The sequence below is a fragment of the Petaurus breviceps genome, unplaced genomic scaffold (genome assembly GCF_028583685.1).
Source record: "Petaurus breviceps papuanus isolate PSGF00001 unplaced genomic scaffold, PetGlider_PUasm1.0 89393, whole genome shotgun sequence".
Taxonomy (NCBI): Eukaryota; Metazoa; Chordata; class Mammalia; order Diprotodontia; family Petauridae; genus Petaurus; species Petaurus breviceps.
Window position 1 is genome coordinate 49,655 of NW_027187046.1, and position 27,329 is coordinate 76,983.

A 27,329-nucleotide genomic window follows, 5' to 3' on the forward strand; every position below is an offset into this window, starting at 1 on the left:
ATACAAGGATGACACTAGAATTAAGGAGCATCATGCAAGACTTTTTGTAGAAGGCAGGATTTTAACTGAGTCCTCAAAGAAGCTAGGAGGTAGAGATGAAAAGAGTATTCCAAGCATGAGGACAGCCAGTGTACGTGTTCAGTCTGTGGATTGGAGTGTCTTGTATGAGGAACAGCAAGAGGTGGTTAGCATCACTAAATCACAAAGGATGTGAAGGGGGGCAGAGTTTGAGGAATACTATTGAGGAGTGGTCCAAGTTGTGAAGAGCTTAAAATGCCAAATAGAAAATTTTATATTTGAACCTGAAAGTGAAAGGGGACCCATGGAATTTATGTAATTGGGGAATAACAGTCAGATATGCATCTTAAGAAGATCAACTTGACAGCTGAATGGAAAATCAGTTGGAGTGGGGAGAAACTTGGCACAGGCTGACTCATCTGCAGGCTATTGCAATATTCCAAGCGTGAGGTGATGAAGGCCTGCACCAGGGAAGAGAGAAGAAGGCATATTAAGGAATGTTATGAAGGCCAAATTGACAAGACTTGGGAACAGATTGGATATGGGGGATAAAAAAAGGAATAAAAGATGATGCCTAGCTTTTGTGCCTGGGTGTCCAGGAGAATGGTGGTACCCTCAGCAGTATTAGGGAAATGCCAAAGTAGAGAGCCTGTCAGGAGAAAAAATAATGGGTTTCATTTTGAACATGTTGAGTTGGGTATCTGTGGAAGATCCATTGTTATTAAGATGTCTAATAAGCAATTGGGGATTTGATTACAGAGATTCAGACATGTCTAGGGCTAGATAAATGGATCTGAGAATCATCATTCAATGAGTACAAGAAGATGGAAGGGGTGAGAAAGGAAAAGGTTTATGGTACTGTTGTAGTTTGCCTTGTTAAATATATATATATTTTTTTAAGCAATTGGGGTTAAGTAACTTGCCCAAGGTTACACGGCCAGTTTTGTAGGTGTGGGTGTGGGTGTTAAGTATCTGAGGCCGGAACCGATCCTGGGTCCTCCTGACTCCGGGACCGGTGGTCTTACTCACTGCGCCACCTAGCCACCCCTGCCTTGTTATATTTCATCTAGAGTTTTGCATTTTGTTCTGTGCGGTATCACTTAAGAAGGACATCAGTAAGCCCATGAATGTCCAGAGAAGGGCAACCAAGGTAATAATGAAAGGCCTTGGATTCTTTAAAATGAAAATCATTTGGAGCTAGTCATGTTTAACCTGAGGAAGTGAAGACTTGGGAGGAATATAACAGCTGGCTTCAAGTATTTGAAGGGTTGTCACATGGAGAGACATAATTAGACTTGTTTTGCTTGACTCCAAAAAGCAGAAGCAGGAGCATTGGATGGTAGTTAAAAATTCAGACTCAAAATATGAGGAAAAACTTCCCATCATTTAGAATTCACCTGAAAAAGATGTTGCCTGCCTGGAGAGGATATGGGTTTCCCTTCCCCTCTTGGGAAACTGGGCACCAGTTGTCAGCTATGTTATAGTGGGGTTCCTTTTGTGTTTAAGTTGGACTAAATTACCTCCCAAGTCATTTTCAGCTCTCAAACACCATAACCTTTGAAACTGATCTGCAGATTTTGTACTATATTAGTTAAAGTATCAAGTGATTATTAATATATCAGTAGAAACAAAAGATCAAGAATGAATCTCAAGAGAAATGTTTAAAAAATAGAAAAGTTAATCATTGGACATCCTAAGTAAACAAAGAGTCAGTTGAATATAGTGTAATATTTAGAAACCCAAGGATGCCAACTGTTGGGGTAAGAATTAAATTTGAAAGCACTCTGCCAGAAATTAGGTTTACTCTAGGGCTTATCCCATATACCTTGCTAAGGTCCAAATTATTAAGATGTCTAATAAGCAGTTGGAGATATGAGTATAGAGATTCAGAGGTGGCTAGGGCTAAATAAATAAATCAGAGAATCATCATTCAATGAGTACAAGAAGATGGAAGGAGTGAGAAAGGAAAAGGTTTATAGTATTATTGTACTATAAACAAACTATTGTACCAAACTAAACATGTTCAAAATGGAACCGATTATTTTTTCTCCTGACAGGCTCTCTACTTTGGAATTTCCCTAATACTGCTGAGGGTATCACCATTCTAAATATAAAAGGTTACATGTTTATTTAATGGAGGAAAGTGTAAGAGATCATGTTTCACTACTATGGCTGGGGGAATAATTCTTTATTAAATAAGAGAGGCAATGATCATTATAATAAGCAAAATGGACAATGTCAATGTCTATCAAATTGGCAATGATAACAAAAGAAGAAAAAAGCAAATATTAGAATATCTGTAGGACTGGTCACTAATGCATTGTTAGCTGAGCTTCTAACTGTTCCAACCGTGCTACAACATGATTTTGAATTAACACTCTAAGTTGCTAAAAAAACATATTCTTTTTGACCTCATCTATACCTGCTACTAGGTATATACCCCAAAGCGCTCAAAGAGGGAAAGGACCTATATAACAAAAAGATTGATAGCAACTCTTGTTATGCTGGCAAAGAATGGGAGACAAAATGTGTGGCCATTAGTTGAGAAATGTCTAAAGAAGTTATGGTATATGAATATAGTGTAATGTTTGTGCTCAAAAGTGGAGGGAATGTGGAAAAATTGGGACAGATTCATTGTTGGTGAAATTGTGAACTGATCTGACCACTTTGGAGAACAATCTGGAATTATGCCCAAAGAATTATTAAACATGTCTATACCCTTTAACCCAGCAATGACACTTCTAGGCCTGTTTACACAAATGATTAGGGATAAAGGAAAAGAAACTATATACTCTAAAATGTTTATAGCAACTCTTTGAGGTAGCAAAGAACTGGAAATTGCAGGGATGCCCATCATTTGGGGGACACCTGAAAAAGTTGTGCTATGTGATTTTGATGGAATACTACTGAGCTATAAGAAATAATGAGCTCAGTGATCTTAGAAAAACATGATAAGACTTGCATGAAATAATGAAGAGCAAAATGAGATGAACCAAGAAAACATTGCATATAGAGATAGCAATGTTATTTTCAGAATGACTTTGAACAAATAAGTCATTTTGACTATTAAAAATTACCCAGATTAATAGCAAAGGACATATGAAGAAAGATACTATCTTCATCCAGAGAAAGAACTGATAAATAGACATAAGTATAGAATAATTGTATGTGTGCACACACTCCTCTATTTGTGTCTAATGTTAACCATCCTTAAGGTGGGGTGGGGGAGGAAAGAAAAAAAAGGGGAAAAAGAAATTTACATGACAATTTTATTATATATTTAAAAGGAATAGCAAGTTGTACATAAAAGATTTGTAGTTTCATGGGTACTCATCTTTTATTATACTGTGTTATGGAAATGCTTATTTTGTTCCATAAATTGAAAATAAAATAATTTTTTTTTAAAGTGGCAAATATGAAGAATTCAGAAAGACTTGGGGAAGATTTGGGAACTGATATAGAGCAAAATAACTAGAAGAACAATTTTCATAATGATCACAGTAATGTAAAGGAAAACAACATTGTTAGACTTCAGTGGCTCTGATTGACACAGTGATTGCTGATAATAAAATTTATATTCTGCCTCTTTGCAGAAATGATGAATTAGAGATATGGAAGGAGACATACATTTTTAGGCATGTCAAATGTATTGATTTGTTTTATTTCACTATATTTATTTTTACAAGGGAGGCCTCTTATTGGGGGGTGGGGGTAGAGTGACATATAAGAGAAAAGAAGATCAAATAAAACAAGAAATATGGGAATTTTAGGAGACACTGAAATAAATTGCATGTAAGAGAAATTCACACTTTCATTTGTAGCCCTCATTTTTGTTCTTTGTTTTGAACATTTGTATTTTTTGTTTGCTATTCATATTTGTTAATGTTAAAAACAAGGAAAAGCTAATTGATATTACCTAGAGGTGATGGCTGCAAAGCAAAGTGTAATACATTATGTGTTTGAACAAGTTTTAGACTAGAAATCAGCCAGTTGTCTACTAATAACTTACCTGGGCACTGGTTTCCTGAAATGCAGACTTAGGAATTCTAACATAGTACTTTATGGAACTGTCTAGCTCTTTTTGTTGACCTCATTCAAAAAAGGATGTGTTATACATATGTGTATGCTACAATTCTTTAGTAAATCTTTGCTAGTAAATTTCCTATTTATACTCTTGCCATAACTTTGGGTAAGAATGGAACTGAGCTTAGAAATTTTGCTTAGAAGCATCCAAACAAATAGTAAAATTTTAAACAACACTGTTTCTGAGAGGTATTTTGAGTGTTGCTGGCTCATTATTTATTATTTTAGTTTAAGTCTACCAGATGAAGCCTTTTTTTTTTCCATTTTCTGCATTCTTACTTGATGAGTTTGCTCCCAGAGATGGCAGGCTTTTTCATCACCATTATTTATATCTTCCTTACAATGATGGTCACTCTAGTATTTCAAAGATCTATAATATTGTTGATTAGGATGCTCCTTCCATGGATAAAGTTTATGTGGATAAAGCTACAATGGGCCCAAACTACAACCTTACAATGTTGCTTTTGCAGAAATATTTATTTTAGAATCTTGAAATTGAGATCAGACAAATGGGTAAGTAGAGTGTATTTAAAATTTGAATAATGAAAGGGGGATCTCCATTTTCTTAGAGAACCTAATGAGAATCTATCATAATTGCTTCAAATGTTTCCTTCTAGGTCAATATTAAGTCAAAGATAGCACATTAGGGTGATTATAGAAAGCAAGAAAATATTTTCGTTTGGCTTATTATAAAGTTTTGTTTTAGATTTTTTTCCTTTTAAAAATTGATTTAACCATAGTGAAATTATTTTCTTGTTTGAGTTAAAGACACATTATTACAAGTAAATCATTAGCTCCCAGAGATTAAATGAAATTTTTAATATGGATTTCATTTTATTATACTATGATTAAGACATCTGTTAACTTATGTAGGTAAATGTAACCATGAGAAAATTATAAATGCATCTTTTTTATTGATAGGCGAGATAAACTATGGATTTGCATGGAGTTTTGTGGAGGTGGTTCTTTGCAGGACATATATCATGGTAAGTCAAAATTTGTATTTTTATAAAAGAAAAATAGACTTTTATTGACAGTGTCATTGAGATGAAAGTAATTTGGAAAGAAAAAGTTGCATTATGTTTCTCATAGGTTAATATTTAAACATATGTGAATAGTTTGTAGATGAACAATATAGATCCTTTATATGAGGGCACAATAAATGCAAATCTCTGAATTGTCATGTCACATATAGTACTTCAGAGTGTCTGGACAAATAATGGGATTCTAAGCATTTATTCTCTTCCTTCTCTACAAGGCAGCTTTGCCCTGGCTTCAAAGGGAGGACATCTATTTAAAAGTGTGGAATACAAAGTTTGGGGGATTGTCTCCGCTTCTGATTTTGACAGGGACAGTTTAAAGATAGCTCTTTTTGCCACCTTGAATGGTAGTACAGTATAATAGAAAGAGCACTGGGACACAGAAAACCCGAATTTCAATTCTAGCTCCACCACTTACTAGCTAACTTTTAGCAAACTGTTTCATCCTTGTGTCTCAGTTTCCTCATCTGTACTGTTTGAATAATAATGCTCATTTTAGTTAACTCTCCAGGGCTGTCATAAAGAAATAACTTTGTAAAATATTATATAAATAAAAGATCACCATCAGTGCGTATTCCAAGAAGGGTAAGGTCTGTGGATAATGATTTATTTAGGAAACTGCAACTAGGCAGGAAACAGGATCTTTCTTTCCACCCTTTTCTACTATAATCTGTACCTGGATGTCCTACTAGCATCTTCAACACAGCATGTCCAAAATGAAATTTATCATACTTCCCCTGAATATCTTCCCTTATTTCTTTTATTAGTAACTGTTCTCCTAATCATTGTCTCAAAGTCTCAGTGTGATCTTTGGTTCTTCTTCTCATAGGCTCTCCCCCAAATGCATTATCAATCTTTGCCCTTTTTATCTCAAAAGTACCTCTCATTTACACCAACACACCAGTCCAGCCCTTCCTTACCTTTCACTTTGGCTGTTAGAGTACCTTCCTCACCATTCTAAATCTCCCCCACCCCCAACACATACCTTGCCATTTTGTCTTCTTCCAAATGATCTACCCTACTGCTTTATTAATATTCTTAATGCAGAGGTATGATTATGTCACTGTACTCAAAAATATTAAGGGACTCTTGGTTGCCTATAAGAGTGAAGTTCATTCATACTCATTGGCTTAGAATTCAAGGCCCTACAATCCACCTTTTCAGCTTTATATCATTATTTCCTTTTAAGTACTCTAAATTATAAATTTAAGTCAAATTCAAGTAGTCACTGATCTGTAAATGTAACTCATACTGGCCTGTCCCTTTTGCTTTTGCGACATCTGTGTTTAAAGTATTCTGTATGTGCATGCACGCACACACATACACACACTTACTTTCTCCTTCCATCATCCTTGCCTCTTGAAACCCTACCCGTCTTTTAAGACCCAACTCAGATATCATATCCTATGCTTCAGGAAATCTTCCCCAGCCCCCTCAGTTTGGAAGTGATTTGTTCCTTGGATTTCTCCTACTACTCAGCACCTTTCATATACTGTATTTCTGCTTTATATTACAGCTGTTTGTGTACTTGCCTTATTTTCTCTTCTAGGTTATACATTGAATGCATTTCTTATTTGCCTCTATATTTTCCAAACATCTTGTACAGTAGTTGTACGTAGTAGGCAATACATGGGCATAGTAGCTTTTGAATTTACACTTAACATAAATGAAATAAGAAAGTGTCAAGATGAGTGTGGTACCATGTCACAGGTTCTTCTTAGAAGGCTTTGTTGAGGGGTACAACTTAGGCTAGGCTTTCACAGATGGTTAATATTTGGAAGGACAGAGAGAGTAAAGGGTGTATTCGGAACCGCATTATGAAATAAACAGGTTGGGGGATACGAGATAATCAGGAACCTAAAGAACAAAATCAGACGATTTGCTAGAATCTGTACTACTTTCAGTAAAATGTGCCCTTCGTTAAATCTCTTGGCTTAATAGCTGCAGTCTTTATTAAGGTGTATTTTGTAATATTTACCTGAGCATACCAGAATGATCCAAAATGTCAACAAATATTGAGGATTATTAACTTAGTATGAGCAAGTGTTAGACCAACAAAAACTCTCATCATATCAAAAATGCTGAGTATTTCCCTCTACCTAGTATGTCAAGGGGCCCATTTTCAAAGCTTCAAATCTGGGTGGTTCTAAATCCATGGAAATTAATGTAGATTATTTTCAAGCTTATAAATCCTCTCCTATTCTGAATGGATTAAATGCAGTAGATAGTTTTCTTTCACTGAACTGAAATACTACAAGTAACCTTACTTAAAATTTTGTAACATTTTGCAATTTAGATGGATGTTGGATGGTTATTTACAGACCAGCTCTATCATTAGGAATTCATTCAGGTCAAGGAATTAATCTCTCTTATAGCTACCTCTCATTTGCTCCAAATGCTAAATTGATTAAAAACTCCTCCAATTCCCATCTCAATATACAACCCTCTATTCCATATTTAAAAGAAGCAAACTGGAAAAAAGGGAAAAAAAAGCACCTTACCAATAGACTATAAAACTGGGAATCTTGAAAAGATAGGTGGCTATCATGTATGATTTGATTGTTTATAGATTGAAACTTGTAAGACTTTGACACTTTTTTTCCACCATTTCAGTGACTGGACCTCTATCAGAACAGCAGATTGCATATGTTAGCAGAGAAACACTACAGGTAGTTGAAATATTGATTTTAAAGAATTCTCTCTTTTTGTACAAAAATGAGTGGAATTTGATTCATCTGACTATAAGGTTGGGGTTTAGCAGCTTAGCAAAACACCTGGTTTTTAATAGTACACTTGGATGTGCCCTTTGTGAGGGAGGATCCATTTTTCAAATAAAAGATTTAAAAATTCAAATGTAACTAGAACCACAATCTTCAGGACCCTTGAAACAGTGTTTGTATTATTATACTTACTGTATTTACCCTACCTTTCTTTGGTGTTCAAGTAAGAAACTTGAATTACCATAGTGGGAAATGATATATCAGTACTATGTGTTATGTTTCTCAACTATTTTCAGAATTTGCTCACTTGGTTATTATATCTCTGTCTGGTATGTGAATATTTGTTAGTACTCTTGATATTTGAATTTACATTTCTTTGATTCTGCTTTTATTTTAAAGCAAATTGTAGATTTTACCTAAATTTTAACATAAATATAATACTCATATTCTAAGTATAAGATTTGATTTCTGATATGTCTCTTTTTCTTTGAACTTTCAGGGTTTATATTATCTACACAGTAAAGGAAAAATGCACAGAGATATAAAGGTATGTGTGTTTCATTATAATTTTCTTTCAGTCCTCTATTAAAATGTTTTTCTTTTTCTTGGTAAAACTGTTGTTATGCAGAGTTGTCTTTATTTTCCTGTTTTTTTTTTCCATTACAAATGAAATGTTGCTGGTAAAAATATTTTGTAAAAATATTTGGGTTGCATCTAGCACTTAAGCAAATTATTAATGATGGTGCTCTGGTTGAATTTGTCTATACTTTCTTCTGATAAGTAGTCTCTGAGTTAGTTTTGTTTCATAGTCTCTAAGATTCTCATATCCTTCTTAAAAATAGGCCTTCCCAAAGCTTTTATATCTTTACATTAAAGAAAGCCCTTAATACATTAAAGAAATAATGCTGATAGAACATCAAAATGAGTAATTTGAGAACTACCCAAATGACCATTTTCTAATGGCTTTCACTTGACCAGATAAATGACAAACTGCCCTTTAATCACCCTGCCTTTGTGGTCTGGCTGGCTGCTATTCTGTGACTTCTCAGAGAATTTCTACTCTCACTACACCTCCTGACATATCTTTTCCCCTCATCATTTATGGGTTTTTTTCTCTCATTATTTTCTTGGTTTCTTTTCCTTTTCTCTTTCTTGCTTTTTCCTTTTCCCTAATTCTGACAGAGTGCCTGACATATAGTAGGTGCTTAATAAAATATTTTGAATTGAATAGGATTCTTAGGTCTGTACTGGCAACCAATGGGCCCTCAATGGAAAGAATCCTGTTGAGAGAATCTTTCTTTTTTTGTTGTTTTTATTTTTCCTTCTATCTCTAACTCTTTTCTCTCCTTACTGCTAACAAGTTTTATGCAGATCTCACAAAATAGCTGCCTATGACTCATTAACACTCATTAAAAAATAGTGTTCTTCATCCTCACCTAGCTCAAGTAGCCAAAGTTACAAAGGTGCTAGAGAATCATGTCAACAGGGCTAACGATGTGCCCTTGGTACCCATTGCTTAAGGTATCTTCTAGCTGAGGCTTCATCAAGTAGACACATTTTATTTGGGTTACTTTCCTAAGGAGGAAGGTGAGTTCAAGTTATGAATGATTCACATTCTGTTCCATTAATGTATTAGTGGAAGAATTTCATTAATAGAAAAATGACAGTTTAAAAAAACAACACTTGAATATTAACATATACTAATCAGTTTTTTAAAGTGCTGAAGAAAGTAGAATCTCAAAATAATGAGAACATATGAAAGGCAAATGGTAAATTTGGCTATAAACTTCCTGATTAATAGATTAATGAATTCTGTGTAATTAAAAATGTAAACAAATTTTTTGGAGACTGTTACATGTCAGCATTTTAAATACTAAAAAAAATTTTTTTAACCACTAGTAAGGACATTTGTTAATAAAGTGAGTACAAGTTGCATAATTTTAACTAACGTTTTCTCACTTTGAAGGGAGCAAATATTCTATTAACAGATAATGGCCATGTGAAATTAGGTAAGTAATTTGAAATTTTGTGCATTTATGTATTCTGTATCAAAATATAATGGGTTTCTTGTAAGATTGGATTTTTTTTAAACATGTAAAACAGTATTTAATATTAGTCAAATTAGTAAAAGCCCATTTTACCTAATAATGATGCTATTTCCATGTCTCATAAATGATAGTGTTTTGCTAATTTAATTACAATAATTTTCTACTATGGAAGTTCTTTAGCCCATATACCAATCAGTAAAGAAAATATGTGGGGAGAGGAAAAGTTTATTTAAACCTCTTGTGCTTTTACTAAGCTTCAAACAACTAATTTCATTTTCTACATCAAATATACTAATGTTTGATAAGAAAAAAAGGGTATTAAACTTCCATTCAAACTTAAGAATTTGAGAAATGTAGTAGAAATAAAAAAATATATGAAATAATACTGGATTCTTTGGACACTAAGGCAAATCAGCTTAAGCTCTCATTGCCTATTCATCTTTCAGATGTGTATAATATCACCCTACCTACCTTTCCAGATTGTTTTGAGGATCTGTTTAGATATTATATGTGAAAATGCTTTGAAAAGTGTAAAGGTCTTTATATATGTGTACACAGACATAAGTGAAGTGCTAATATCGAGGCATATTTAGAGCATGATGCCAAAAGGTATGTACTCAGCAGATAGTTAGGATTTATTTCATAGAGTTAGAGCTGAAAAGGACCTTAGCAACCATCTAGTCCAGCTCTTCATTTTACAGATTAGGAAACTGAGGCACCAAGAGTTTAAGGGATTTGTCCATAGATGCAGTTAGAAGTGTCTTGAGGAAGATTTGTTAGGTCCCACCTCTGCCAGGTTTTCCTGATTCACACTTTTTGCTGGATTAGGGATTCAGTCTATATAGAAATATTATTTGTACATTGATTGTGTTAACTTAGTTTAAAAATTCATCTAAAATGGTTATTTCATGACTTTCATTTGCTCAAACTGTAATTATATCAGGGAATTAACAATCCGAATACCACCATCTACAAGCCTCTGACAGAAAATAATTTCTCAATATAATAACTACATGATTAAAAAATTAATAGTAAATCAGATATCTTTATTACACATAAGATATATATATGTACTCGGGGCGGCCAGGTAGCACAGCGAGTAAGAGCACCGGCTCCAGTGTTGAGAAGACCTGGAGATCGAATCCCGGGCTCAGACACTTAGCACCCACCCAGAAACACCTGGCCGTGTAACCTTGAGCAAGTTACTTAACCCCAGTTGCCTAGGGGTGGCCAGGTGGCTCAGCGAGTAAGAGCACCGGCTCCAGTGTCGGGATGACCTGGATCAAATCCGGGTTCAGATACTCAGCACCACATCCAGAAATAACTGGCCGTGTAACCTTGAGCAAGTTACTTAACCCCAATTGCTTAAAAAAAAAAAAAAGATGTATATGTACTTACAAGTACAAATAGGGCAAAGAAAATGTTCAGATAATATTTAGCCAACTCATTAATTGGTTTAGAGATACTTATTTTATTGTTGTGATTAGTTAGTAATGAACACATTTTATTATGATTCTAATTTATATGAATGATGAACCTGATGGATCATGGCAAAATGTTACATTTAATTTTGGTTCAGTCCTATTCTATATAGAAATAACCCAGTAGTAATCTAGAACTCAAGATTATAGTCTGAAAAATAAAATCTCATATAATGCCTGATAATAGTTATGGGTTATAATGTGAGATTTTCTACTCTCCTTGAACATCTTATTTTTATAAAATGGATCAACATGTAACTTATTTGTTCTGCCTAAACTAGGGAGGAATGGGAAAAAGGGGACTTATATATAACCTTTTAAGGTCCCTGTGTTTCCAGAATTCCCTGATCTTTTTAAGTAGAAATCTTTAATTGCTACTAAAAATTCTATAAAGAATTTTTTTTTAGTAACAGTCTAATAGAATAATACACCATAAGATATCTCCCAACTCTCTTTTTCCTTTTGCATGTGGAATTCCCTTTGATATCATTTTGAAGTCAACCTTCATAGAAATGTAATTCATATGGGATTAGAGGACAGAATATTATGTATAGATTTGATGTTCTATAGTATTTACTTAAGTAGCACAGATCATAAATAACAGTTTAGCCTTTCTACTAGGTGTCTGTTTAATAAAAAAGTATGCTTTAAAATCTTTTTTTCTATTTAGATTAAAAAATTTTTCCTTGTGAAAACGATTCCATTTATTAACAATCTTCCTCCCTTTTTAAAAATAGCTGATTTTGGAGTATCTGCACAGATAACAGCTACAATTGCCAAACGGAAGTCTTTCATTGGCACACCATATTGGTAATTTTGTTTTAATTGAATTTGAATATTAAAGTTAAACATGAGTTTGGTTTACAAAACATTTTCCTGCTGGATCAAAAAAAAACCTGGTTATTCAGAATTTCTAGGAACAGATCAAAAAGATAGTTAAATCAAGGGGAAAAAAACAAATTTGGCTTTTTTTTTTCAAAAGCATGTGAAGCAGAAATACTATGTTAGTGATATAAGACAGAAATACTACCTACAATTGACAAATATAGGGAATAGAGTTTTATTAATGTATAAGAGGGAACTATAGGAACATGTTTCTGTCACTGGAAGTATTCCAGCAAAACTCCATAATGATAATTTCTCATCTGGCATTTCCTTTCCAATCTCATGTATATTACTGGTTAACTCTGGGCCCCCATCATGTCACACCTATGTGATCGCTATTACAGTAATCCAACTAGTCTCTCTATCCACTTTTTACCATTATGCCCAGTTATAATCTTTCTTCTGAATGACATTCTATTTTCTGATGAAATAAATACTAACTTCCTTAGCATTGCTTTAAAGAATTTGGTCCATGTTTGCCTTTCCAGCCTTTATCCTCCACTATTCTCATCTAAGAATTATCTTCTTTAACAAAAGTAGCCTGCTCATTGTTCTCAGAATGCCTTCCTTTCTCTGGGCCTTCCTTTAAAGAACTCTCTTTTCCCATGCCCTCTTGCCCTGCCTTATGTGTTCTGCTTAAGTCTCACTGTTTTTATAAGGTCCCATCTCTGCCAGAAACCATTCCCAGGGTCATTAGTCCCTCCTACCATCCTCTCTTCCCTAAGCTCTTATAGGACTTAATGTCTGTACATCTCAGAGAGGCCAAGTGGGGCCATCAAAGCGGCATTGGACTTGGAATCAAGAGAGACCCAAAGTCAAGTGTCCACTCAGATACTTGCAATTGTAGGATTATGGGCAACTGACTTCATCTGTTTAAGCTCCTTTTGTCATCTGTAAAATGAAAATGATAATTTTAATTCTGACTTCACAAGAATCTTGTAAAGGTTAAGGGAGGTATTGTTTGTAAAGGTCCCATGCCATCATCATTTGGCATTCATTACGTTATATCATCATGGGGGGTGAGGGGTGTGATAAATCCTCGTATTATGTCTCTCCAGTTAAATAATAAATTAAAATCTTTTCAATTCTTGTGTCCTGTAGCAGCAAGCACCCCAGCATCCCCAGGGTGGCTGCTAACACAGGTTCTTAGATCTGCTTTGCTAAAGGAAAGCAACTCAAAATGGATTAACAGTCTTGCTTTAATCAGTCAAACATATATCGTTTACCTAGTTCAGGGGAAAAAGGTCAGCACCCCGAACTTCAGAGTATACAGAGGTTACAAGCATAAGTTACAAGAACATTTCAGCAGACAGGCTTCCAAACTGTCCAGCCGTTACATAAATCCATACCTAATCCATTTACCAGAGAGGGAAGTGTCAACATCTGGGTTTTCAAAGCGGGGGAGGGGGGGGATGGATTTTTTTGCAAAGTATGCAGGTGATCTTTATCCTAATTATGAATCAGTGTCTGTTGGACTGTGTCCACATGTTAACAGTTCTAACTGTTATAATGAAAAATTTAGTCTTTCACCTGTGGGTTGTCCCGATGCCAAACAGCTAGCATGAGTAAATTTTTCTTTAAACTGACTTAGCAAGACCTTGATTTGGGCATCATTCAGATTGAGTGGTCATCAGGGCTCAACCCTAGAACTCCCATTGTCTAAGCCAACCAGTTTAAACAACATTAAAGGAAAATACTAGAGCAGAGAAAAACAAGTTTTAAAAAGATTTGGTACACCTTTGGGTACTTTGTATATATAGAAATTAGATCTATAAAACAAAGCATATCAAATTAAGGGCAAAAAAGCTTTCTAAAGATCTTAAGTGGTTTTTTGTCTGTGGAGGAAAACATGAAGTAAATGTTTACTGTGATATGCTCCTCAGGATGGCTCCTGAAGTGGCTGCAGTTGAAAGGAAGGGTGGATACAATCAGCTGTGTGACCTTTGGGCCGTGGGGATAACTGCGATAGAGCTCGCGGAACTCCAGCCTCCCATGTTTGATTTGCATCCAATGAGGTTAGTTGTGCTTCTTTTTTTAAAAAAGAGGGGACATGAATTTTTACATAAAATCAGATGCTTAAATAAGAATTTTGCAAAAGTATAATCCACAGGGAATTTTCTTATCTTGGTCTTCCTAAACTATAAATAATCATAACTGAAATTTTGATAGCAAATTCATTTAACAATGTGAAATTTATTTAAAATAATTAAAATCATTGGTTAACAACTTATTATTGATTTTTAGAGCATTGTTCTTAATGACAAAGAGCAACTTTCAACCACCGAAGTTAAAAGACAAAATGAAATGGTAAGTATTTTCTTGATATTTACTTAAACGTTTAAGTGCCTTAACTATGTATTAATGCTCATATTATTATTGTTTAATTTGTTAGGTCAAATAGTTTTCATCATTTTGTGAAAATGGCACTTACCAAAAATCCAAAAAAAAGGCCAACTGCTGAAAAATTACTGCAGGTATTTTGTTTTCTGAATATTTCTGTCTTTAAGTAAAAAGTCATCCAGTTACCTTTTTAATATACTTTATTTCCTATTTCCTCTTATCCCATAGCACCCCTTTGTCACACAACCTTTAACCCGATCTTTGGCTATTGAGCTTTTGGACAAAGTGAATAATCCAGATCATACCACTTACCATGATTTTGATGATGATGATCCTGAGGTAAGACCGCTCCACTGCGCACTGAGTTTTCATTGTCTCTTTCTCATCCCACCTCTCCCCAAAAGGGAAGATAACATATTTTTTTTTCTCCATTAAAAATTGTTGACATTTTAAAATGTTTATTCGTATCTACAATTGATAGTTGTAATCAACTCTGATGTTTGTTTATTGGTAGGTAATATTTTATATGCTTATTCAGAATTAGGTTGAAGTTATCAAGGAACTCTAGAAATAAAACAGTGAATAAAAAGATGGTATCAGTTGTAGGATTTAGTTTAAATAAATTCCTCTTAGGGAATGCTTGCTGACCCATTAATATTACTTCTCTAGGAGGAAGCATAGTGAGAGTCAATGCAGAAAAGGTTAAAAAGCACTGTATTTAGACTGGAAGTCCCAGGTTCAAATTCGGACTTTGCTAAAATTACCCCCTTTGGACAAGTCTCTTAACCTTAATGAACTTCAGTTTCCTCAACTGTAAAATGAGACAGTTATACTTGTTTACCAGTAAGATTCATTAGTAAGTCTATGATGATCCTGTAGAATCGTTATTTTTTGATAGCATAATGATTTACATGAAGGAAGCAAATTAGAAATCTTCTCTTTAAAAAAAGGAGCAGAATAACGTGTGCCCCTGCCAGACTTGGAAATAGAATGGATTCCCATTATTTTGTAAAAAGAGTTCCATCCTCCTGTTTTCAGCCTACTTCTTATTAAAGCTCTTTGAAAGCTACATTTATTTGGCTGGGGGGAACAGTAACTAAAACTCACTGCTTCATATAGAAGAGCTCCAGAAGATCCAGGGGCTTTTGCAGAATGTGGTTGACCCATTTGGTCCGTGTGTTGGAGAACAAGTTCAGAGATTACGGGAGGTTTCACAGCTAACACTCCCAGTAACAGTAACACTGTACTGTTCCCCTATCATGACCCAGGTTACAATAGTTATCAGCCACAGTAGTTAATACACAGCTATGCCTCAGGTATCTGTTTTAAGCAGCAGTAAACTAAAGGAAGCCAGTGGCTTCATTGGCCTTGCTAGAGGAAATTCAGTTTTTGATAATGAAAGCCACAGCAAGACTTCCCTAGTTCTCCAGAGTGCAAATGAGTTGTTTTATTCCTTGTAGACAGTGGAGTCTAGAGGAAAAAAGTGTTCTGTTTAGATTTTGAGGACCTGGGATCCAGTGCTGGCTTTGATGCTTACCACCAGTGTAACTTTGGGCAAGTCAGTGAGCCTCTCTGAGCCTTAATCTTCAGAGAAATAAAAAGAGGCAACTGGACCAGGTGCCCCTTCCCTATCCTTTCAAATTGTCATCCTAAGATTAACACAGATATGGGGGCTGGGGGGGGGGGGCAGTATGCTTGACCTCGAGATGACCTTGTTGGGAGAGGAACTGTGTTTTATAAGGTATACATAGAGCCCTCTCCACAGTAATCTACTATACTGTCCTTCATTGGGATCTTCCATTTTTACTATTTAGTTCTTCTCTTGATTAGTTTTAAGGTCTAGTTTTTAACATAGGAGAGAAGTAAATTGAATTTAGCAGATTTCTATGACATAAGAAGCATACTTAAAACTTCCTTAGTGAGGGTAGAAATTATTTTGTGTTCTTATGAATGTGGAATTTTATTTGTAAACAGCAGATGATAGCTGTGAGATAATGCTTAAGAACCAAAATGTGCTTGAGGGAAAATAGCTTTCTTTATCACAGCTTGGGCAGCTAGGTAGTACAGTGGGTAAAGTGCTGGTCCTTATTCAAACTATATTATAAAGTGTTTCTACTGAAACTTATCTTCTGTTCTCTATAAGATGTTACAAGCAAATTTCTATTCTAAAACAAAATTGCCTATGACTTTATTCTCTTTCCACTTATCCAGGAAGTCATATTTTCTGACTAAGGGGCCCTTTCAGCTCTTTTGTTCTCTGTTTTGGCAGTGGATTTGCAAAGAATAAACTTAGAGATAAAATTATTAAACTATGTCAGTGTGATCCATATCCCAGCCCTCTTCTAAACTTAACTATTTGGTTTGAGGGCATTCCAGTCACCCAAATTCACAACCTTGGTTTTATATTCAACTTCACATTTTCTTTTACTTAACAGGTCCACTCATTTGCCATATCTTGTCATTTTCACCTCAGTCAATAAGCTAATTAAGCTCCTTACACTGTAGGTCTTTAAGTAGCTAGGTGGCCTGGAGTCAGAAACACCCAAGATTCAGATTTGGCTATAGATACTTATTAGCTGTGTGTACCTGGGCAAGTCAGTTAGCCTTGGTTTGCCTTGTTGTCCTCAGCTATAAAATGGGGATAACAGCACTTCTCAGGATTGTCATAAGGATCAAATGAGATATTTGTAAAATGCTTAATTAATCAGCATAGTGCCTAGCACTGAGTATATGCTATATAAATACTTAACTCTATCATTCCCCACTACTGTGTTCTAGGTACCACTTCCCTCTTATCTCCCCTTCCACCTCACCTGCCACCAAAAATTGCCTTATATTTTGTATGTTTTTATATAAACATCTTGTCTCCTCCAGTGAATTATAAACTACTTGAGGAAGAATTGTTGTGTTTTTATCTTTTTTTGTCTTCAGCACTTGGGATAGTGACTGGCACATACCACCACTGAACCATAGTGTCCATCTGATCTATTCCCTGTGCCAAAGTGACTGTCGCTATAACATAGTCATCCAGTCTGTGCTTAAAAATCTCCAAATAGAGGGAATTTACTACCTCTCCAAAGCATCCCATTCCACTTGGGATAGTTCTCATTGAGAGTTTTGCCTGAAATTGAGCCTGAATTGGACTCTTTGCACCTTGTACCCATTGCTCTTGGTTTCATCCTCTGGGGCAAATAGAACAAGTCTAATTCCTCCTTCACATAACAACCCTTCAGAAACTTGAAGAGAATTATAATGCTTCTCCCTTTCCACAGGCTTTTCTCCAAGCTAATCCCAGTTCTTTCAACTGATTTCCATATGACATGAACTCAAGTCCCTTCACCATCCTGGTGACCCTTCTGGATGCTCTCCATCTTATCAAGTCTTTAAACCATGTTACCCAGTTATTAACACAAACTGCCAGATGAAGTCTGACAAGAAAAGGGCAGATTATAATGAGACCTTCACATTCCTATTCCTAACAGTTATGCACACCTCTTTTAACAGAGCCCTTTTTCAGAACACCCTCTATCTATCCATGTGCCACTCCCCTCCCCCCATCTTATACTTGTGGAGTTGGTTTTTTTGTTCCCCAGATCAAAATTTTCCATTTGTCCCTATAAAATATTATCTTAGTGGGCTCATCTTGATACTCTAAACTGTTATGATTCTTTGGGATCCTGACTGTAAACTGAGTAAGCTGTCTTTCCCAGCTTGATGTCATCTGCAAATTTGGTGAGCATCACATCTGTACCTTTATCCAAGGCATTGATAAAAATGTAAACATCACAGGACCAAGCTCACATATCTCTGTAATATTCCACTGGGTTCCTTATGTCACATAGACATTGAACATTAACAACTTTTCTTTGAGTCTAGCCATCTAACCAGTTCTGAATTCATATCATTGTATTACTGTCTATTCTCACTATTCTCCACTAGAATCATATGAAACACATTATCCAAATCTTTGGTAAAATGTACTATAAACTACATCCATATTATTCCCCTCATCTACACTGGTGCTTAGTAATTATGTCAAAAAAGGAAGTCAGTTTAGTTTGCCATGTTTTCCAAGTGTCTGCTATTTCAGATCACTCTGCTATAAATACTTTGGTACTGATGGGTCTTTGCTTCATCAAATAACTTTGCTGGATCATAATCCCAGCAGTGGACTCCCTGAGTCAAAGGATAGGAAAATTTTTTACATTTTCTTACATAAATCAAATGACTTTCCATAATGGTTGGATAACTCAGTGAGGATTGAATTGGTTTAACTGTTTTCCCATAGTTTCACCAGTGTTTAATTTTTCCATCTTTTACAGTCTTTGCTATTTTTATTGGATCAGTGATACCTCAGAGGTGTGCTCATATGTGTTTCTCTGATTATTTTTATTTTTAACATGCTTATTAGAGATGCTTAATTCGAAGATTTTTTGTGACTATATATATCATAGGTCCATTGATTTTATTTATGCAAAAGCACAAATATAAGATTCTTTTAAATAATAGACTATATTATAAATTAATTGGCATTGCTTCTTGTCTTTTATCATATTCTCCATCCCACAGCAGATTATAAGTGTGTCCTTATCCATGTATGATAAATATAGCCTTCAATCCTTCTTTATCTTCTTTGAGATGTAATTTTTTATATTTATTATGCATTTGGAAATTATACGTTTAGCATAAAATACTGAAAATCCTTCCAGTTCTCTCAAGCTCTGTTTGAATAAAGAATTCTTTCCCTAGTAGTTTGCTTAGGTTTATAAAACACACACTAGACTCCTGAATAAGTATGCTTCTTTTCTAATCTATTCCACTGATATACATTTCTTTCTATAGACTAATGCCAGTTTTAATAATTCTTTTACAATATAAATTGATTGTAGTACTGCCCCTTTCCCCTCATATTCTGTAACCCTTATGTCACCCTTTGAATTTTATTGTTATTTTATACAATCTATACAGTTATCCTTTTGGTAATTTAATAACAATAAATATTTATATAGCACTTACTGTATGCCAGACTCTGTAGGAAGTACTTTACAGTTATTTTCTCATTTGATCCTCACAACTCTGGGAGGTAGGTGAGGCCAACTGCCATTGCCAGTTTTGTTTGGTGATTGTATGTGCTACTTCATTTATTTAAAATTTCATTTCTTTGATTCCTTAGGAGGTTGAACTTTTTTGCCCATGTGATAAGTTGCAAGTTCTGTATTCTCTTTGATAAGTGGTCTGTTTTCATTTTATTCTGTATCCATTGGGAACTCCATGTTAAACGTGAGCAGTTGTCAGTTCCTTGTGAATTTCACAGGATCATAAGGTCATATAGATTTCAAGCTGGAAGGAATGTTAGAGATTTTATTATAGATAAATATACATAAATGCTATGATTCAAGACTTACACACAGACTCTCTTCTAGCCAGACTAGCTTACCTGATGCTTCTTGTACATGGCATTCTGTCTCCAGAGGCTCTCCCTGGGTACAGGCTGAAATGATCTCCCTGCTCACCTCTACCTGCCTAGCTGTTTTCAAAGCATACTCAGTGCACTTCCTTCTAGAGGCCTATGCTGATTACTCTTGTTAGCCCCACCAAAAAAAGACTACTATTCATTCTGTATGTGTCCTTTATTTATCTGTAAACATCCATCCTATCCAGCCCTGAGAATGTAGAGCCCTCCAGGGCTGAACCTGTCTTTTCCTTGTGTTTGTATCACCTCTCTCACTACACTGTAGACACTAAGTAGTAGACCCTTAACCAGTGCCTGCTTGCTTTTGTTTTAAATAGCATAAATACAAAGAAATTCAGTAAGAGATTGGAGTGGGAGGGCAGGAAGGGGGGTGAGTGAAAAAAGCTTTGTCTTAGAGATAGCATTTTGATGTAAGTCTTGGTGGGTATTAAGGATTTTACCTGGGATATATAGGAGGAAAGAGAATGTAGAGCTGAATTCTAGGTATAGAGAATGATGTAAACAAATGTGCAGAAATAAGAAGAGTGGGATGAGTTCAGGAGATGAAAACAATATACTTTAGTAGGATTCCACAGTTTATGAGGAAAAGAAGAAAAGGTAGATTGGAACAAGTTGGGAAGACATTTGCTCTTTAATCCCTTAGGCAGTGGGGAGCCATTGAACATTCTTAAGCAGGAGGTTGTTATGATCATTGAAAACTGATATGATAGGGGCAGCCAGGTGGCTCAGCGAGTAAGAGCACCGGCCCCAGAGTCGGGATGACCTGGGATTGAATCTGGGCTCAGATACTTAGCACCATACCCAGAAATAACTGGCCGTGTAACCTTGAGCAAGTTACTTAATCCCAGTTGCTTAAAAAAAAAAAACTGATATGATAGGAATTCTAGTATGGATAAAAGAGGAAAGAATAGTACTACACCAGGGAGAAAATGGCTTAATTACCTCTTGGAGTTATGATGCTGGCTTCAGAATCAGAAGACCTGGGTTCAAATCCTAGCTCTAGTACTTAATGACTTTATTACTTTTGCCTCATTGGATCTAATTTTCCACATCTTTAAAATGGAAATAATAGCATAGCTACTACCAGTCTCACAAGGTTTCTTTAAAGATAAAATGAAATAATTTAGATAAAGTTCTTTGTAAATTCTATGCTATAAAAATGGCATGAATTATTATTCTCCATTATATGACATTCTCACTGAAGTTCTTACATTGTAACCTGTTCTCAGAAAAAAGTTTTCTGAATGAGTATCTTCTTGAATTCAACACTAACAGATCCCTAAATGAATGTTTAGTTTTTCATGTTCTTTATAGGAAATATTTAATCTCTTGAAGTTTGTGTGTGTGCATGTGCATACATATATGCAAAATACATTATGATATCTATTTTAATATTGATTTTTAAAAACCTTAAAAATAGCACTTTCTACTTCAGAGCAAGTGTGATAATTTAGGCCCTGTAAGTATTATGAATTGTAATTTTTGTGTTTCTAGTTACATTAATTAGTCGGCTTTTTTAAACGGTCTAAAAAGTTATTATTTTATTTGTATTTTCTCTTAGAATGAAGAATTTATTCCAAATATAAGAAAATGCATGGACTAGTCTATATCTCTTATTATCCAAAGCTCTGCTTTTGTTGATTTTTTTCTCTTTCCTAGCCTCTGGTTGTTGTGCCTCACAGAATTCATTCAACAAGTAGAAATGTGAGAGAAGAAAAGACACGCTCTGAGATAAACTGTAAGCATATATTATACAACTGATGCTACTTTAATATAATTTTTTCCCACCGAGCATTTAGCATTTTTCAGAATACTGGTATTTAAGTTCATTTAATTTATTTCCACAAATATTAAGCAATAATTATAATGGACATTCAGGATACAAAGATAAAGTCATTGACAGTTACTATATTCAAGGAGTTTATATTCTAATTGACTTAAGTAAAACTTTCAAAATATTACAGCCTTCCTGGGTATTGTGTTTTCTTTTGTTTTTGGCAGGCGGTTGAGGCAGTAAAAAGGATTTTTTACTAGAGTATGTGGTAGCATCTACCACTAATATCTATCCATATCACTACTTGAAATCATCCCTTGACAGTGATAGCTTTCAGCAGCAGCCATAGTATTAGTAATTGTTGTTCCTGTACTTTTTATTTGTATAGACTTCCCTTCTCCCTGCTTCTATATCTAATCTGTTTCCAAGGCCTGTTTCCCTTTGCAACATCTCTCAAATATACCTTCTTATCTCCTCTGACACCACTGTCATCCTGGTGCAGGAGCCCATCTCCTCAGGCCTTCATTATTTCAATAGCCAGCTAGTGGATCTACCTGCCTCAAGTCTCTCTCTGCACCAATCCTTCCTCCACTTGAAAATGATATTCCTAAAACTCAGGTCTGACCGTATCACCTCTACTCAGTCAAGTGCAGTGACTCCCCTGTCACTTCCAAGATCAGAATTCAAAGCGATAGGGAGTCACTGCACTTTACTCAGGGGAGATTCATCACTTGATTTCCCCCCTACCTATCCATTCTTCTTAAACTTTATACCCTCATGTGCCTTATGACCCAGTGACACTGGCTGCCTCTTCACTGTTCCTGGCACCGGGCATTCTTTTAACATCTTTTAACTTGGGACATTTTCTCTGACTATTCCCCTGCCTAGGATTTTCTCCTGCCTCATCTCTGTTTCCTGATTTCCCTGGCTTCCTTCAGGCCCCAGATGACATCTCGCCTTCCACAGGAAGCCTTTCCTGACCCCTCTGAGGGCTAGTGCCTTCCTTTCGTTGTTTTTTTTCCTATTTATACATCACAGAGCTTGTTTGTACAGAGTTTTCGCATGTTGTCTCTGCCATTATCTCAAACGAAATAACATTTATGGGTACAGTCCTTAACACAGTTGTAGGCACTGAAGAATACCCCAGTTGGTCTGAGCTCCCCGAGAGCAGGGCTTTTCTTTTGTCTTTCTATGTATCCCCCAAATTTAGCACAGCACCTGGCACCTAGTAGGTGCTTAGCACATGTTGACTGACTGACTGACCTATTAACTTTTCAAAATATTTCTGCATTTATTATTTTATTTATTTCTAATAATCCTATTGCTCTTATTGCCCCTATTTGTTAGAAAACTGAGACATGAAAAGATTTAGAGATTTCCTGATAAATTAGAGACCAAACTGAATTTATCTTTGTTTCTTAACCTGTACTTAACAGTACAACCTGCCAGAGAGGTAGCATTGAACTGGAAGTCATTGGACCTGAATCTAAATCCTGGTTCTGCCACTTAACCTGTATTGCCTTAGGATCAGTCGTTTCTCCTCCCTGGACCGTAACTTCCCCCTCAGTACAATGAGAAGTTTAGATCAGATGACTTAAGATCCCTTCAAATTCTGGATCTGTGAAGCTGCCAAGGTGGAAAGGCAAGTTGGTGTCAAAAGCAGTTATTTAGAACCCTGGTTATGGGACTGGACCAGAGTCACACTGCCTTTTAGAGTCTAACATAGTTCATAGGATCCCAATACTTAGCACAACCCCTGGCACATGATAGTTGTTCAGTAAACATTTATTGATTGATCATAGATTTGGGGCTAGTCCAGTCCTTTAAAAAGATGTTGAAGTTATGCCCCTGGCAGAAAACATATTTCTTCCTGGTCATTCTTTCCTTGCTGTACTTAGAATTTTGTGCTTTTTGCTGAAGAGCATTAAGTTGGTGTTACATGCATAACGGATAATCTTAATGTCCTAATCTATTAACTCATCACATCATGGAGTTCTTAAAGGCTGTTCCAGCAGAATTTAAGATTCAACAGGTTCTACCATGCTAGAAGGATGGCTCACAAGTACTTCTTGGAGAGACAAAGAAAGGAGGTGGCAGTATAGGTTTTGTTGTACAAAAGCGACAAGAGCCATTATTTCATGAGGTTATTTGGTCATTGCAATATGAATGATAAGTATTTGCAAAGAGACCACCACGAAATTGCTTGCATCCTATACAGCATCAGTTGTTTAAGATAAAAAGTGGTAGAGAAATTCTGTGAAATACTTGATAAGAACCTGAAAATCAAATTATAGTCTCATCTTGTTGACTTAAGTGCAGAGATGAGAAAGTCATCTCTCTTTCATTCAAGATTTAATGGGAACAACCCTAGTCAGTTGTCCTCTGATAATAAACATTAAGGTGAAGCATGAGGCAGGGCAATGCATGCCTGCCAAAAGTATTCCATTCTGCACTGGTGGCTGTCCAGTACAGGCTCCTGGTCAAACAGGTATTCCTTCTGGTTGATAGTTCAAGTCCCAGAATATCACAGATTCTCCTAGAAGAAATACGTAATTGGGAGTGGCTAGGTGGTGCAGTGTATAGAGTAGTGGCTCTGGAGTCAGGAGGACCTGAGTTCAAATGCGACCTCAGATACTTAACACTTACTAGCCGTGTGACCTTGGGCAAATCACTTAACCCCAATTGCCCTGCCTTACCCCCTTCAAAAAGAAAAAACAATAACAACAACAAAAAGGAATATGTAATTGTATAAAGGAGTTTGTTGTCCTGTCCATCCTTACATTAGTGGAATAATACTATCCATTGCCCAAATTTAAACCTGCCTTTAGGTGGAAACTCTTTAGAGCTTGTCCAGCAATATTTCTATCTGGTACAGACATCATAGGTCAGCAGTAAATTAGGCGCAGAGTTGAACAATAAGAAGGGAGTAGGCTTGATTATCTTTGTGAAATTGCAGAGTACTTTGGCTAGACATCAAGCATCTGACAAAAACAAAGGCCCATCTTTTCAGTACTAATAGTTTTCTGGCATTGCTATATGGCATTGAGACATGGAATTACCATTATTTCCAAAAAAACTATGATGGAGTGAACCCAGATTCTATGAACTTGTCTTTTTAATATTTTGATAACTGTTTCAATAAAAGTGATTTCCTTTGAAATCCTTGAGAACATCCCTCACTTTCACCAAACTGCCAGAGGAATTTATGAAATAAAAATGGTTAAGAACCTCTGTTGTAGATGATGAAATTCTACAGATGCTCTTGTTTGTTGACAGCCTTGTGCTGCTTGCTTCAAACCCTGAAGCAGTGCAGAGCTGCCACTCAGAAAGTTCAGCCTGACTGCTCAAGGAAAACCCAAAGGGTTGAGAATCGCCTCTTGTCCAGACTAGAGTGTAGAATTAGACCCAAAGCCCATAGATAACTTCTCTGGGTACAGTGAGCTAGAACCAGCTTTGAACCGAAGGCACAGAGTTGTTTGGGTGGCCTTGGAAAAATTTACCACTGCTTTTATTGATCCCTTCTTCTAGACCTCTTCCTCCGACAGTGCTTCCACCCTCTTTCTCTCATAGAAGGTTGGCTTTCCTTAGAAAATAACAGCATTTCTGACTATCCTCTCCAATGTATGCCCCTTTATGACCTTTATGTTTTGGATTAAGAGGAGGATTAGGAATGCTCCTTGCCCCTCACTGCTGTTTCAAGACATTTGGCTTGGCCACCATTATTCAGCTTCCTCTCTTTTCCTTTCTCAAGGAATTTAACAACTGACTGATAATCTTTTTTGTTACAATTGCTTCTTTTTTGCTTGGATTCATCAACATAGATGTTGAAGTACTCTTGAGCATCCTGGATTCTTATTTCATTAACCTCCTAAATTATCACATACTACCCTACAGTTACACAGATGGCATCTTGATTTTACCATTTTGCACAAGCACTCCATGATCTTAAATTGATACTCCCATGTCTGGCCTTGACGTGCCAGTTACCCATCTCTCCCCATGCCTTACTCCTAACCGTGTTATTTGTCCTCACCCCAGCTTCTAGTCACTTTACCTTTTCATCCCATCCTAGGCCAACATTCCTACTTCTACCTTACTTTTCCTCCTTTCAGTCTTAACGACTTTAACAAGTTCAGTTCTACACTTTCCTGTTGTTCCCTTGTCCTCTCGATGGTTTTATCTTGCCAAATCTGATGCCCTCATCCTCTGTCTACCTGCCTTACACCTCCATCTTTGGTACTCAACACAGCTAGAGGAAGTCACACAGCTATGATACCTCCATTTACTAAAAATTTATGTTAATCTGATCTGAAATTAACCTAGAAATCTTTCATTCTTCCCTTAACTGTCACACTGCACATAGCAGCTATTCCATACCTTTTGTTCTCTCAAGCCTCCTATACCACCCTCTTCTCAACAGAAGACCTCACCACTTGTGTTTTGTTTCATAAAAAGAAAATTAATGGAAGCCATCATGAACTTCTTCCCTATCCCATACCTTGAAACCACTCAGCATCATTTCCTTCTCTCCTCCTTTGGTCCAGTCTTGGAAGAAGAAAAGGCCCTGCTCACCTAGACCATCCTCTCTTCTTGTGCCGTTGATCCATTCCCTCCCTTTCTCTCTCCCCTGGGTAGTTTGCCCCTTCAATTATCCCCTCTCTTTAATCTGTCTGTTTCTACAGTCTTTTCCCCTACTTCCTTCAAATAGACCTACATCTCTCCAATTCTTTAAATATCTTCATTTGACTCAGGCTATCATCCTATGGCTCTGTTCCCTTTAAAGCCAGGCTCCAGGGCAAAAAATCACTCTTTGTCTGTGTTTTTCCCACTTACTTCTCAATGCCACAGGATTCTGTTATACTTGTTAGTAATAAACAATTTAATTACTAAATCTAAGGACCTCCTAATTCCCATCCTTCTTGACCTTTTTATAGTGTTTGGCATTGTAGATCACTTCTTACTGGACACTTCTTTCTCCTGAACCTCCTGCCTATTTTACTATTCTTTCTCAATATAATTCGCTGGGTTATAATCTAGATCCTGCTCCTTAACGTGATGTCCTATAAGACATGTCCTTTGCCCTTTCTTTGTACCAGTACTGTTGGTGAGCTCATCAACTCCCATGGATTCAGTTATCTTTGCAGATGACTTCCAGATCCAGTTGGAGTAGATAGCTGTTTCTCTATCTTAAGTTACCATTCCCTATTAACATTTGCCTGTTAGACCACTCCAACTAGGTATTTCTTAGGCATCTCATTCTGTCTGTCTCTGTACAGACATGTCTACAAGCAAGCTCTTTGTTATCTTTTACCCCAAGCCTGACCTTCTTCCAAATAGGCCTATTTCTGTTGAGCAACAGTATCCTTCTGGTCATATTGGTTTAATTAATAAGTATTTATGAAGCATCTTCTTTGTGTTAAATAACTTTTTTAGGTCGTGAGGATACAGAAATTAATAATGAAACAAA

General features: G+C 36.0%; 1 protein-coding gene across 2 annotated transcripts in view; it reads left to right on the top strand.

Annotated features, from left to right (window-relative positions):
- LOC138176453 (mitogen-activated protein kinase kinase kinase kinase 3) overlaps positions 1–27,329 on the top strand; it is a 118,046-nt gene that overhangs the window by 11,595 nt on the left and 79,122 nt on the right. For both annotated transcript variants that reach the window (XM_069107237.1, XM_069107238.1), the window contains exons 2-11: positions 5,023–5,087; positions 7,755–7,810; positions 8,361–8,408; positions 9,828–9,870; positions 12,128–12,200; positions 14,159–14,290; positions 14,520–14,582; positions 14,668–14,749; positions 14,844–14,954; positions 21,748–21,826. In XM_069107237.1, the coding sequence (XP_068963338.1) occupies positions 5,023–5,087; positions 7,755–7,810; positions 8,361–8,408; positions 9,828–9,870; positions 12,128–12,200; positions 14,159–14,290; positions 14,520–14,582; positions 14,668–14,749; positions 14,844–14,954; positions 21,748–21,826 (752 nt within the window). The remainder of the gene's footprint in view (positions 1–5,022; positions 5,088–7,754; positions 7,811–8,360; positions 8,409–9,827; positions 9,871–12,127; positions 12,201–14,158; positions 14,291–14,519; positions 14,583–14,667; positions 14,750–14,843; positions 14,955–21,747; positions 21,827–27,329) is intronic.